General features: G+C 36.8%; 1 protein-coding gene across 3 annotated transcripts in view; it reads left to right on the top strand.

Annotated features, from left to right (window-relative positions):
• Positions 1–15,849, top strand: part of CADM2 (cell adhesion molecule 2) — a 610,241-nt gene that overhangs the window by 390,591 nt on the left and 203,801 nt on the right. For 2 of the 3 annotated variants that reach the window (XM_027692565.1, XM_027692563.1), the window contains exon 2: positions 6,294–6,320. The exons of the other annotated variant lie outside the window; for it this stretch is intronic. In XM_027692565.1, coding sequence (XP_027548366.1) covers positions 6,294–6,320 — 27 coding nt within the window. The remainder of the gene's footprint in view (positions 1–6,293; positions 6,321–15,849) is intronic. 3 annotated transcript variants of the gene reach the window in all.

Here is a 15,849-nt window from a genome sequence, read left to right as displayed (position 1 = left end):
GAAAACAGAGCTGCATGTTTTTCAACATTTTGTGATTAGTGCCACATAATAAAAGTCGCCGCATGTGATAATCTCGTCGGTTTTAAAACTGACGAAGACAATTAAGTGGAAGTTGAAAAACGTTCTATTAAGGAAGTGGAAGAATGTGATTTTTTTAGGCACAGAAGAGAAATATTAAAAGTTCTAATTTGCAAAGGGTTACATTAAAGAAGTTTGTGTTCTATTGTTTCTACTCATGGAAGGTATGAAAAGGGTTAAGTAATTGAACTAGTCTCCTACATAGGATGGTTAGGTTGTATGTGACCAAAACAATTCACCATTAAGAGGACAACTGTGCACTAAAAGAGGTTACCTGGAGAGCTTTTGAAGTCCCCATCATCACAGGTTTTAACAATATGTTTGTCAATCCGTTAGGAGGAGTCCAAAGATAACTCATGATGCTTCAAGCCCAGAGGATGCAGTAGCTGACCTCTTCATAAACCCTTCCAAATTAGCATTTTTGTCCCTTTTTCAGTTCTATCTTCAAGACTGTATTTTATGTTCTAAGAGGAAAAATTATTACAAATTACTACATACACACATAATCCCTCCTGTATAGCATATATTCATTATGTATTATATTTTATACATTTAATGTTACAGCTGTGATTAAAAAAAAATCAATTTTTGTCATGGCAAAATCACATACTGTTGTTGCATTTCACTTCATTTGTAGTTTTTCTCTTGAACCCTGAGGGAAAAAATATGTTAAATTCTCAGAACCAAAAAAGTTCTTGGTTTTTTGAAGATCAATGAATGAGTTGAGTAAGTGAAATTTATCTCTTTCTGACAAAAATTAGCTGATGTTGTTTTAGGAACTTGTGTTGTGGTTAGAATGATGCAAAGATAGAATATAGAATAATTAGAACAATAGAAGGTCACATGTTTAGATTCCATTTAATTACATGTGCATGACTGCACAGATTTTTAATGGTTATATGAATACATAGAGGAAAGCTTATCTAGGAATATATGGATTCGGATTATATCTGCAAATTTTACTAACTGATGTTTTAGAAATCTCCATGAGAAGAGTGTGCAGAACTTATGTATAAAAAAGAATATTCAGTATAAAATGCAAAGGTATAGCAATAAAGGCAATCATATGAGAGATTAGAAAACCAGAAGTAAACAAATTTATCTATGATAATGTATCTATGTTTTTTATACTGTATCCAAAGCTAAAAGAACTCCTAAAATCCCAGATTTCTCTGTCATCTGTCAGCCACTGTTCTAAGTCTTGGCAGCAAAATCTTCCTGAATGCAGGAGGCTCAAATTCCCACCAAGAATTTCAGGTGATGGTAGTGGTTTCTTTCTCCTCCAGTGGCTTTTGGAAAATGTTGGTTTTGGAAAAGAGGGGGAAAAGCATCATGAATTATAGCATATACTGGTATCTTTGCTTTGAATAGGTCTCTAGTCTGTGGCAACCTAATAATTTGCATTATTTTCTGGAGAAAATGATCCTACTAAGCCTTCTGTCACACAAAGGAGCTTTTCCAGTCAGAGAATTAGAGCTGGCATTTAGGTGACCTAAATGATCAGTGATAATCCATCAGTCTACCCAAAGGGGAAAAAAAATGTTCTTGTCATCATCACCCTAAAATTAAAGAGAAAATTCTAAATTTAGGTAGTGCGAAAATAGCCACCTTTATTTTGAAAACCAAAAATCTGCATTATATGCATTATATATTGGGTGTGTTGGGGAGCAGGGTTGTGTGGGTGTTTGTGGAGTTTTTTGTGGGGGTGGGAGGTATTTGTGTATACTGCTTCTCTGATCATTTTTCACATTCCACGGTAACAAAAGGTTTTAGAACTGGAACAAAAATACAGATAACTAAATACATCCATCCTGTAGACTGTTGATGCCTTAATTTTTTATTGAAGAGGAGAGGACCTCCAGATTTCCTGGAAATGTGCATTAGTGTATTCAGGAGAAAATCAATGCAATGTGCTCTATGTGACATTATGTGCAATGTGACTTTCATATTGTTTCTTTTCTTGAATACAGTCATTATAACATTTAGAACTTAGACTGGTTTTTCCTCTGTCTGCATTGTTAGTGCATGGAATAGGTGAAATGAAAACAAGACTGACCTCAAACCTTTCACTTTCCTTTTTCTTTCTCCTTTTGAAATAAAAGGTTAAGTAAGCTGGATATCAGGGGGAAATACTTTTTCCCTTTTTTTATTTTTATTGAGCTATTGAAGTAATTGGAAAGATGCAGTTTTTTCCAAAGACAGAAGACAAAACCCCAAATTGAATAATAAATCACATATGAGAGAAAAATAAAATAAATGCTATATCAAATCTGTCTAAAAATGTCCACAAAATTGAACACTGTAGAGACAGCTGAGTGTGGAGAAAAGATTGAACAACTTGTAGCCACCATTTATCAAAGAATGTAATTTAACAATTGTTGGCATACAAAAAGCAAGAAGTCAGAAAGATATATCACAGAAAATAAAGCACAATATATTATTGATATTTGAGAGCAAGGGTATATTATGGGGTTTGAAATTTGAATCTAGCTTTTTATGTTCAGGCAGTGATTTCTAAAAAACATTTTTTCAGCAGCACAGCTACAACAGAATTGCTTTTCTGATTTGAAAATGCCCTGAAAGCCTTAGTCCTGTGAAAATTAACTGCCACGACTGAGGACCTGGCACGGTTGTCCTCTCCTTTCTGGATCTCTCATGGTGGACTCCCCTGAGATCTCTGACCTTGACTTCTTGCTGTTCTGTGATCCCCTCGCTCTACAGACCTTTCCAACCTTTTTGTTTTACATATTCCGTGACCAGAAGAGCCTTCAGAAAATACAATGCTGTTTAATCTTGACAGAGAAAGTAGAAGAGATTTATTTCTCAGCCTTACCTAGAAATCTAGTAGCTCTGTCATGCCTTTCAACCCGGCTTCTGAAAATATGGTCTTTTCTTCCCACTTCGTCTTTCTTTCTTCTCTGGTCTTTAAAATTTTCCTTAAATTCCAACAAAGGTCATTGTTCACACTTTTCTGTAGCATACCTCCCTGTCCAGAATCAATTTCCTAAGAAAGACAAGACAGAGCAACTAAAGAAAAACACCCTTATAAATGGTTTTTACAGAAATCCCTGAACATATGGAAGTACCAGAAGTCATTTCCCTTCCTTTTTATCCATTTGCTGATTGTCTTGTTCATTTAGCCAAATAAAGCATGTGCCAACCACATACAGCGAATCCTAGTTTTTAGGTTCCATTGTACCCCCAAAATGACCAGTCCTAAAGCATTTTACTTGTGTTACAGAAGTTTCAAATCAATGTCCTACAAGTGTACTGCCTTGAGGAGAGACTCACTGCCTTGAAGACTTTGTCTCTTTAATCAGCAAGCAAGGAGGTCTAGGTGGAGAAAAAGAGAACATGTTATGTGAAATGCAGAGAAATCAACTGCCTTGCTGAAGACTTAGAGCAAAAGTGGATCCTTTGACTGTAACGTTGTTTGTAAAAACCCACAGGTCTTTTGTCACTGATTTTAGTGGCATAAAAAGCTGAGTTATCCCACATCTGGTGCTCTAACCAAGATCTCACCTTCCCTCTGCTAAATTTCAGTCTTGCTGGTGCTCGTTTGAAACATTTATCTACACTTCTCTTCCATGACTTTTCATGTAATGATGATAAGTTGATAAAAATTTTCAAACATAATGGATATAGCTAAAAGTTGTATTCTCTTTACACAGAATGACAAGGAGAGTAAAGAGGGAAGAGAGAATTTTTTTTTTTTTGCCTTTGGAAAGAGAAATACCTACCTCAGTGATAACAGTGAAAGGGAATTTTCCCTCATGCTAGGTATCAAAAAGATGGTTTGTTGATGGACACAGCTCCAGCTAGTTGCCTGCAGTAGGCAGAATTATATTTTGAAAGACCATTTTCAGCTAATTTGGCTGTTGTGCCATTTGAACTTTACGAATTGACTTGTAATTGGACCGTGCTGTCAGAGGAAAAACTTACAAGTATTGAACATGACATTTTTAAGAAGGTTACTGTCATCTAGTCCTCTATTAGTGGATTTGCAGAGAGTTATAATTGGCCTAACAAGCCTAGTAACCTGCCCTACTTCCAATTATAATGTACAATCTCATTTATATCTTTTCTTTATTTACCGATACGTGATAGGTAATAATGCTCTGTCTAGTGCACACGCTTCAAAATAAAGCTGTCTAATTATAGAATGCATGGATTCTTCTAATATACATATATATAGGTACCCAAACACAGATTATATCGTTTCCAGATGCATATGTGTGTATATATATTTATTCTGAAGAATTCAAGTACATGTGTATTTTAATGTATGTATTTACATATCCATACTCACACATATATCATTTTTATTGGGATTAAGTAAGTATAAAGTTTCCTGTTGCTTTTAAATTTCCCGTGGGGAGAGGGAGATAGTATTTCCTCCAGACCTTTGTTAAGTTTACATGAATAATCTGACTAGAAGTGATAATGCATTCACGTGCATGTAATTCTTAGGGCTGAAAAAGAAGGGGAAGCGTGAGAAAATGAACAGGTTGATGAACTCGGTGCATTCATTATCAACTTATATTTGCATGAAGGAGAAACCACTCACTTCTTGTGAAATTAGAACGGCACCATTAATTTTGTTTACTGCACAAGCAATTTTTAGCATATGCAAGATTTACAGGCAGTTTTGCAGGTGAATGTGTCTTGTTAAATAGCCTTATGGAAAGAGCTCTGCAGGAGCATCTGCACTCGTTGTACCTCCCCAAAGCAGAACTGTTTCATGAAGTAATGCTGAGTGTAGACATCATGAGACTGCTTTTTTTTGTTTTGTTTTCACTGCCAGGAGAATTATGCCAATTTGGCATGGTGCATCTGGAAGTAAAGGAGGGATCAGTGAAGGAAAAAAAATTAATATCTAAGAAGCTGACATTTTTTGTTAAAAATCTCAGTTTTCCAGCAATTTCTTCATATATATGTGGCAAATTGGCCTTCACTGCCATGTCTCCTTTTTTGTCTTGGTAAAGACTGATTGGTTAAACAGCAGACAAAAAAAGCCCAAATCAAACCAAAATAAAACGAACAAAACAAAATAAAAAACTAAACAAAACCATAACCAAAACCAAACCAACCAACCAAACAAACTCCTTTAGGTATGAACAAGAGAAGCAAACAGAGCAGACTGGGAATTGGGTCTTTCTCCTTTTCTTTTGTGCCTTTTGGTCACAAGTGTAGCTGCCTTTGACTTGTTAATGTAGTTCTGTCTTACAAGAAGGGCCAGCAGAAGAGGAATTACTTGGGTTTCTTTTCTGAGGTACCTTTTTTTCCTGGAGATGCTCTTGAATGAAAGCCTTTTCAGAGTGCACTTGATAGTTTAGGGAGTTGTGGATAGTATCTTTTTGTGTAATTTAGCTAACAGAGTGATTCCATTCTAACTTTGGGTCCTAATTATCAACAGCATTATCTATGAGCCTCGGAAAACAGAAAATAATGATTCTATTTATTTTGGTGGTAGGGCAGAGGTTAATGGAACATTTTAAGCTGCTACTCATGTTTTTCTTACTTTGTTGGGCATACACGGTTAATAGCGTGAAAATATGTGATTTCAGGATACTCAAGGAAGACTTTAGAAAAAGGCTCTCCCTTTTTCTCTGAATTTGAACACTGATCACTGTTCATTAAAATATTGCCTGCCCCTTTTGCTTTGCGTGCTCCATTGGTGCAAGAACAACCTGAAGATATAGGCTTCAATGAAGAAAAACAATGATCATATAACATAGATTATAAATCCTTGGAGTGTCTGCAGTTTAACCAATGTTTGTTTGCATCAGCTTCACAGAAGAATGATGTTTCAAGAAATAGGAGCAAGGGAATGATGTAAGATTTAGGTACTTCAGAATGCACTTTTGGCCGGGCAAATTGCACTAAGTTTTAGAATTCACAAATGTGTGTACATATGTTCTCACCTGCTTGTGATTAATGATCCATGATTTTTCTGCTCTCCTCGACATGCTTTTTGAGTGCGTGTTCTGATATATTTTCTAAGTTTTCAACACAGGGTTTCTGACAGAATCATAGATCTGAAGTATCTCATAGCACTGCAGTGTCTCTAATAAATAGGTCAAATAATCCTAGCAACTGTGTTTGTTAGCTTTGAATCGATAGTGATAAAGTTTCTCTGTATTCTTACCTGCTCAAACTTCTGTCTAATCTATCTTTGTTCTCTTCTTCTTGTGCAATCTTTTCCTTGCTTCCAGTGGCTGCTACAAAGAACAAAGCTAGAGGTGAGTTTCTGCCTGCGCTCTTCAATTTGTGTTGCATGGTTCTGCAGCCCACGCATTTTCCCATGAGGTTGTTTCTGCTTCTCAAAACAAAGAAAAATATCTTTAGGTCTTACTGTATGATAGATTAGTTCTTTACAATTTTGTAATTGCACCTAAGTGCAGACTATTTTCATTGTTTTTATCAATCAGCACTGCTCACGCTGTATTTTGTTCACTGCTTTAATTTAGGAAGTTTTTAGAAAAAAGATAAAACCAAGTGCATTGTAGTTAGATTTCTGGCTTGCATTATAGCAATGCAGGGATATTTATGGCATTTTAATAGAAATGAAGATATTGCATAAAAATGCTCATAAATATGTAAATGTAATTTTTATTTTTTATCTCTAATCATAGTCATAAATATCTGAACAGAGAACAATGAACTCCTAAATGTCTCCTAAGCATTCCCCGTCTCTTCACACCAGTATAAATGATCATCACTGTTTCTGATAGCATACCAATATATAGGAAGGCATGCTATATTACCTACAGAGATTCATGACTTCAGAGCAGCAAGGTGATTGCCACAAATCAGTGTGACAAAGAAATAAACCTTTCAGAACTAATCATGTAAGGTCAGCAGTGCTGTAAACCACTTCCTGAATTTCAACGAAGCAGTGATGTAGCAAATGTAACCTGAGGGGTGTATTTTGACTTACATATACATATAAATCCATACATGCTTGTGTATATATATGCATGAAAATGTATTTATATGTATGAACATGTATTTTCATAGAAAAGCATGAAAATGTAATTTTTTTCTGTTATTTCTGTCAGATAAAATTGAGTTTTCTGATAATTAAACATCAGGTTTTAAGGGAAATATCTATGCATGTTTGTGTGTATTTTGAAAGTTAAGAGCTCATACTCAGGATGTTTATAAAGTTTAGTTATATACATTGCTTAGCTTAAGAAGTAGAACAATAAAGATAGTCAGAAAAACCAGCCAATTGATGGTGTTAATGTGTTAGTATAATTAAATCAATAATTAAAATACATCTCAGATTTATTTTTTTTAAACCCTTGCATGGCTTTTTTTTTTCTCAGAAACTTTGCATGCATTGAATGCCATGAGTGAGGGGAGTGAATAAAATTGAGTTCATGTATTTGCCTATGCATGCTTTGAAATTTGCTTTACTCTTTTCTGTACTGTTATATATTCAGCTGTGATGCTGTAAAACGGTGGGTCAAGACTTTAAGACCTTCATAATTAACAAAAAAAGAAAAAAAAAAGGCAAAACCAAAACACATCCACAGAAGCAAATTTTCAGCACAAATAAGCACAATCTCATCCATATTCAGTGATCACTTCACGTACCCATACATTGCCATTCAAACAGAAACTGCCCTGGAGGCACTGGAGTTATAGAATGAGTCAGAATTACTCATGGGCCCCGCTCATCTGTGGACATTAACACACCCTTATTTCAGAAGCACACACGAATGTTGAATACACAGCTGAAGCTATATTTGGTAAACTGGGCTTGACACTGTGATGTACATTATGTACATGTATATTCACAGTTGCACAGTGCCTTCAAGAAGTCTTCAGCTCTTCCTTTGGTGTGATGAAGGTACCCAATACCCACAAGAAATTCAGTCCTGCAATAGTTCTATCTTTTAATTAAAGCATAGGACCTATTTTATAATCTCCTGTGATGGAAGACATAAAGTAAATGATGTCTTACTGCTTTTCTTGTTGCTCTGTCTAAGCATTAAAGAAGGTTCTGTTCATCCTTTGAAAGTATCACACTTAACTGGCAAACAGGTGTCTAACATGGCATCAGAAACATCAATTCACAGCTGAGAGAATTCTCAGAAGGAGTCTCACTTTTGGTACTCACAATATCTAATCTGCCACTCTTTTATGTCTGTGATCTTATTTATGGATCTTCATCTTTCCCTCCTGAAAGTCTGGAATTTGTACTGCCATTTTCAGCAAGGTGCAGCTGGGGCTCACGCCTGCCCTGAGATCTGAGGTTTTCCTGAGCTCATTAGAGGGTGATATTCTGTGGGACCACCTGTCTTTTGTTTGTGCACTGTTAGCATGGGAAAACTGCCGATCTCCCTCTTCCCTCCCCCTCCTCGTGGGATTGTCTGTAAGGAGGGCACCCTTGCTCTCAAACATTGCATTCAATAGTATTTCCTTTCAAGTATTTTCTCAGACTTTATTGAAGACTGCTTGTATTAAGTGCTGTAAAGCAGCTGTTGAACTCTCTACTTTATCCTTGCTTTGTGGCACTTAGAATCAATTTAGGTTGGAAGGTCATTTGGTCTGCAGGTCATCTAGACCTAACTACTGAATAAGTAAAACCCTCTTAAATCTGATTGCTCAGAGCCTTCCAGTCAAATTGAAGTATCTCAAGGATTTCACAGCTCCAGGATAGATTCACACAATGATTGCTTTGTTTTACCGTGGTTTTCTTTCTTAGACTGTCAAACCTAGAAGAAACAGCATGAGATTTTTTGTGTTCTCCAGAAAGGGTAAATACTTGGATTTTGCATAGAAGGATGGATCTTGCTTTGGACCACTTTGGGCAGGTGCTGCCACAGCACAGTCATGTTTTGAACAGAATACTTGTGACATTTCCAAGAAGTCTAGTTCAGAAGGATTTTAAAGGGTAGGGGCTAAAATGAAACGTGAAAATGGTCATTTACGGCTCTTAATTTGATGAAGCAGAAACTGAAGATGCCACCTGAAAATCTCAGACTATCAGAATTGTTTCAGTGCATAAATATTTTAAGGACTGTTTCTTAATGCACCAGATGAGATTTGTTTAACTTGATCTCTATAAATGAGCATTTCCTTCAGCAAAGCATTGGCTTGAAGACTGCTTGACCCTTTATGAAGGGCCATTGTGACATTTTGGGGGCAATATTATTGCAAATATCTTCTGGCAGCAGTTGACAATGGTTTCCAGGCTCTGTGATCCTACCAGATCTGCTAATGATGTGTCAATTTTCAGTCAGCAAGTGAAAGAGAGGGGCCAAGTGTCTTCATTTGAATGTAATCATTTGAGGAATGGAGTCTGTGCTCCTCATTTTCATTTCTTTGATACATTCTGTGGCATCTGCTGTTAAGTTATTTCCAGAGCTGCCCCAAACCTCAGTAAGGTACTTGGCTTTATAACCCTTCCAAATGCAAATTGGAATCTGTGGTAATTTTGGTTGTGGGGGTTGCTGGGTTTTGTGTTTGTTTCATGGTGAGTTTTGGGATTTTGTTGTTGTTGTTGCGTTTGGTTTTTTAGTTTGGTTTGGTATTTTTAGTTGGGAACAGTGAGGATGAATATGGCAACCTCCTACTGAAAGAAAAATAAAAATATAAAGACCAATTGCTGTCGTAGGAGGGGAAAACGAGCCCTCGGAAAGATCAGTTATCATGTGCATGTTGAGAAGGACAACATTTCTTCCTGTTCTTAAGACTCCTGAGGCCAACAGATTGGAAATGGTAACATTTCCAAGAAGATTCCAAAGTCTCAAGAGGAGACTGGGGAAAGATGTAACTGGCTTAACTTTGCAGGATTTGTGCTATCCAATCTATATAAAAACCTGTTGGATTGGTAGCTGTTTCTGCCGTGCTCCTTTCCCCCATCTTAGCTATATAGCTCTGTTTTTAATTTTTCTCAGTGGGAAATAACCTTCATATCATAGTCCCACTGCTTCTCCTAATGAAGTACTGCTTTTGTACCCATTCATTCTATATATAGACAACACTGTATTCTCTCTCCACAACTGGTTTCTAGAGGAAGTCCTATTGATGGGAGATATCTTTAAACTTTTCTTCTATTTTAATATTACACTTTTAAGTACATTAAATGCCTTTACCTCTATTTCACTTCCTTCACAAGTTTGATATTAACAGTACTATTTTTTTAGCTTGTTGAATATCCAGGAGATTTTTGAGATGCCTCTTTTTCTTGACTTGTACTGCACCCATATCCCAAAGAAATTGTCTTTGTCTTTGAGTTCCAGGGTTAAACATTTTTTTCTTTCAGTCAGTTCCTCTACAAATGCAGAGGTATGTTGTTTCTGCCTTACTTTTAAAAGAGGAGACTGGTTTAAACTCCTTCTTTAAACATAAGATTAAATTTAGCTTTAACAACGCTACTTAAAACCTACATCTCAGTCTCTAATATAAATCATCGTAGCAGTTGATACACTGTCTAAATGCATCTTGTCCAGGAGGCAAAGATTGCTCTGGACTTTATTCACTTGATTTATTTTGTTTGTTCTCATTATGTCAATGAAATTGGTATCAGCTTATTTGAAGTTTAAATCAGGAGGGATCATGTGAAGGATGTTGTGCAAATATACTCTGTTATTGCCTGGGTAGTTGTGCAATGACTCATTTTATCTTTTAGTTGGGAATCAATTTGTTTCTCTGGACTTCACCAGATTTCCATCAATGGTCATGTCCTACCCAACCATCTCTTAGATTTTCTCACAGCATATGGTAAAGTTTATTGTGTTGCTCTACATAAGTATTTGAAAATCATAGTGGTGAATAATAGGTTTCATTAATTCCATTGTTTGGACTGAAAACCATATAAACCAAGATAAATTGTGTTGACCAGAACTGATTAACACAGCTGGAAGACATGCAGAGTCCAAACCCACCACTTTAGGTCCTTTCTTCAGAACATGTAATTAGACAAGCATATGTCTCACTCAAGGTAAAATTACCATAGAGTCAAGCAAGTAACATGGAGCAGCAGCATCTGTCCATGTTAGGACCAGGAGGAGATAAATGTACACAGAGGAGACACAAACACTGCTATTTGTCTTATTTGCATTATTTTCACAAATTTCTGAGCTATTCAGTTATTGACTTCAGTCAGGTATTAGCTCTGCTGTTGCAGTGTTTTCTTTACTGAGGGATGGATAACTCAGGGTATCGTGCAAAAATGACACGCTGCAACATTATGGCAAAAATTAAAAACAAGTGGAAGCGTATAGATTTTGAAAGTGTGAATCCAGTGTAGAGTCTGGGGAAACTCCATAACTCACAGTAGTTTGGAGGAGCATTTATTTATGGTTATAAGCTTTCACCCTTGAGACATGTAAAAATAAAAGCTTGTCATATTCCACCTTTACTACAAGGTCATTACAAAAAGCTTGCCAAGACTGTTGTAGTAGCATAGTGTGATCTGAAGCCTGATTGAAATTTTTCAGATATGCTAGTGCTGTAGAAATAGAGGAGCTCTTCTTTGTAAAATCTTATGATGTTTTTGTTCAAAATACAGTTTCAACTTCTGAAGGTAGAACATTCATATGTCACTTTAAGGTATTAAAAGCACCTTTAGTATTTATAAGTGACTGTACTTCTGGAGAGAACAACAAAGCTAATGAAGGCTTAATAACCATTCCTTTACTGTCTCTTTGGTATTCCCTCCCCTATAGTTTAGTCACTGCTACCAGTGTATAACATAGGAGGTCCAGTGCTTTTTTCTGGTGATTAAATCCTATCCATTGGTTAGACCTGTGAGGTTGAAATGTGTGGATTTCATTCCTATGTCTGCCACAGTTTTCCTCCAGGATTTCTCATGGAAGTTAAGAGTCAGTTTTCTCACATTCAGTGTTTCTGAGGGGGAGGAAAGTGGTGATGAAGAACAAAATTTGATGCTTATCTGTGAAGACAGTGCGCAGAAAAATAAAAAAAGTTTTGAAAATTAACATATTAAGAGTGCAGAGGGACTGTGAAGGCAGATATGAAACATTGCTCTTCCTTGCACGCTTTTGCTGTCAACACTTATACAGGAGCAGGTATTTGAGAAATTAATTTAGGTAGGAAATTATTATTGTTTCTTCAGTTCTTGTTCTATTTTGGTGAAAAGAATATGGTATTTTCAATTTAATGTTCAGTCTCTAAATGTAACACTGTGTTGGGTTTTGTTGATTTATTTTTTTTTTAAATCTTGAGTGCAAAAGTTCACATTAGATCAAGATAATAGGTTCTTTCACAGATATTTCCATCAGATAACATAAAGCATTATAATTATATTGGACTCTCAAAAAAACCATACATATTTACTTAAGTATATTTTATATATATCATTTGCCAATCTGGGAGAGAAAGCAGTTGTCTGAGTTGTAGAGGGGTTTTTTTAGAAGATTCACAAAATATGTTTCTATACTTTTTTTTTCCTTAAAAACTCCAGATGATCCTCAGAGGGAAAAAACTGGAATCATAATGATGATAATAGCTCTTAACAAAGTTGCTCACTGCTCTTCACCCTTTGCAATTATATTGGGGAAATACTTGGCCTTAGCACCTGTAAGATACTTCCAATATTGAGACAGCTGAGATTTCCACGTGGTGTCATGTGAGCCCAAATGCTCACCACTGTGGTTCCAACCAGAATCCTTCTCCCATTCAAGGTCTCAAGTTCTGCTATGTGCTAAGGAGGCTGTGAAAATATGAATTGGCTTTTCCTTTCTGAGGTGGAGAGCACTGGAAGCAGCAGTTTGACAAGCATATATGTCCTCTTTACTGCTTTTAATGCATTTTATTTTGGTATGTTTTCCAGAACAGATGTAAAAAAGCACTATTAACAGTTGTGGTAAAGCAACACACTCATTAAAGTTGCGGGTCATCATGGAACAAAGCCACTTGAACACCACAGAAATAGCACAGGAAAGTACAAAGCCTCCCTGAAATAATATCTGTAGGAGCAGGCTATTGCTGTTGACGTGTCCTTTTCATTTGAGAGACATCTACACTGAACCAATATGTCAGTCATTTATTGACTGAATAGTTATTTAGGCAGTGTAGAAGAAGTTGGGATGGAGCAAGATAATGTTTGTTTTCACGCTTGTGAAGTGCAGCACAGTTATGGGAGAGGGACTCCAGGGAGGATGTTCCATTTTGAGGTGGACCTGGTTATCATCCACTAAAGCATTTTGTCAGTTCTTATTCCCCAGCTTTCAGATAGGCCACTCTTCCCTCCACAATGGCTAAAATGAATTCTGATTGCTTTTTTTTTTCAATTTGTCTGCCCTCATTTGGTTGTTAAGTATTTGAGACCAGGCTGTCAAAAGCAGTGTATTAGGAGAGCTTGCCATACTTGAATAGAACTCTGCTGGAAATGTGGTTCCTTTATTTGCTATTTGAATGGAGGTACTGTTGTAAATCTGGTCATGGTATTAAGCACTGAGCCCTTATGGTTATCTGCAGTGAATTTCTGTAGGCATTGAGTTGCATTTCCCATATGAAAGTATCGTGAACACATAGGACACAGACACATATTGCTGTGCACTGGCTCAGTTAAGTAATTTTTCACATTCCAGCCAGACAAAACACTGCTTCAGAGTCCAGACTGTTAATTTAGGTACAATCAAAAGGATATAGTGAGCTCCCAAGATGTGTTTGTCATATTTTAAACGTGCTGTGGAATTGCTGGGCGCGATTGCCTAAAATCTGGCAGCTGGATGGAGCTACTGCTCTGAGGCAGGTTGTCAACTTCTCTTTGTCCCAAATATCTGAATTCTTCAATTTTGTTGAGAAAAAATTTCTTAGAGAGAAAAGGAATTTGACAATTATACTTAAATACTGGAGAGAAAAGGTAACAGTTGATTACAGTAAATCCATAGTCACTGATTTTTACTTCTCTGTTGATAAACACTTTCGAAAGCATAGGGTTTTCTTTTGGGCTTGGCTTTGTTCCAGAGTGCTTTTACAACCAAATGAAGTGGAGAAAGTGCTTTAAATATAAGGATTTTTTTTCCCCTCAAATGCTTTATTGAACAACATAGGACTTACTCTGATTCTCCACATTAGCTCAGTTCTCAAGATTTGTTTCTTAAGTCTCTCTATGGCATCAGATCTTCAAAGAATTTATTTCACTTTAGTGGACAGTGGTCGGTGAAACACATGGTGTTTAAATGGCTGAGGATTCACTATCACTGCTAACATTTGTAGCTTTATTTTTATATTAGCTTGCTTTCTTGGTTGAAGCATAAAGACCTCAATCAGCTAAGACTTTTTCATGTGTGCTACCTGAGTTCCATAAGGATCTCTAGTTCTTTGTAAGTAGGCATTATGCTCAGCATTACTCTGGGATTCTTTCAAGGGCTGATAACTTCAAGGACTTCCTCACATTTCAATGATGGACTGCATGTAAGGGAAAGGTAGTGGAAAACACTTGAGCAGAGTGCTTTGTAGTGAGGTTTTTTTTCCTGTGCTGTTCATACAGTGCTATTTCAAAAAATCTGGTGTGATTTGAAATGATCATGGGATGATTTGTGCTGATCTGTTGACCACAAGATCTGGTGGATCACTAGAGATGGAGACAAATATGCAGTGTTTGCCTTAAGTTGTTGATTCTGAATTAACACCCTTTGCAGCAGCCAAGGGTAGAGGTCCTACCTAGGCTTTGCAGGTCCCCATGTGCCTTAGAGCTGCTGTTGGAAGTCACTGTAACTTTGCCAAAGCCTGGCTTTCCTCCTCGTGCTGGTTTAGATGGTGTAAGCAAAGATTAGATTCCTGATTTATATCAGTACCTGTGCATGATGGAATACATCCCACTGGTTTCCCACAGCCTCATTTTTCTTAACTCTTACTGAGAGTACTGCAACCCTTCTTCTTTTGTGAGGGGTGGCTTTTCTATTTGTGTGGTTTTTCTAATAGTTATTCTCATTTCTATGTGTGTACGTTACACATGCTGTGTGTGGTGCATCAGGAGAAAAAGGATTTATTTTAGTTGGGTTTCTCAAGGTTGAAATTTTTGCTTTTCGCGTAGTTTACTTTTCATTCAAAATGTCTGTCATCGGAAATCCCTTTGTTTCATGGCATAGTTTCTTTCAGAAGTAACAGTTTTCATTTGTTTTGGGTAATAGTACTTATTGTGTTTATCTGTCACTGACTTCTGGAAATGTAAAGTGTGTCAGCTAATGCTTCCCAAGCTCAGAAATTAAGGGAGAATATCAATCTCTGCCTTGATGTCCATTGGCATTTTAGGAATTTACAAGTGTTTAAAACTAATGAGCTAATAATTCAACATTCTTTTCAGATAAAGTTACGTACAGAAGTGAAAAGGATGAATAGGTTTGCCTCCCATGGTTGGGCTTCTCTTACAGAATTTAATTTTTGTAATGATTATCATAATGAAATACCCATCCCACTCAAACAATAAATATTCCCCAGAAAGCAGACTAGTAAAAATGCTTTTCCAGAGCAGACATAATGTAATTCCTCTGATCTTTGGCTTTTTTTCTCTCTTCAAAAACTCAGGAGAAAAAGTTGGCCTTGTAGCTCCATTGAGAAGTTACAAGTTTCTGGGGTTTGGGAAACCATCTAGTTAGCAAGGTCCAACATCAGGGAAGCACACTTAAAACGAGGAGAAGCCGTATGAGGGGAGGCTGAGGACACTTGGTGTGTTCAGCTGGAAAAGAGGAGACTGAGGGAGAGCCCATTGCAGTCACAACTTCCTTGTGAGAAGAGGAGGGGCAGGCACTGATCTCTGCTCTGTGGTGACCAGTGACAGGACCC

This window comes from Neopelma chrysocephalum, unplaced genomic scaffold (assembly GCF_003984885.1).
Source record: "Neopelma chrysocephalum unplaced genomic scaffold, ASM398488v2 Primary Assembly neopelma1_87, whole genome shotgun sequence".
Classification (NCBI taxonomy): domain Eukaryota; kingdom Metazoa; phylum Chordata; class Aves; order Passeriformes; family Pipridae; genus Neopelma; species Neopelma chrysocephalum.
This window is presented reverse-complemented; position numbering and strand designations above follow the sequence as displayed.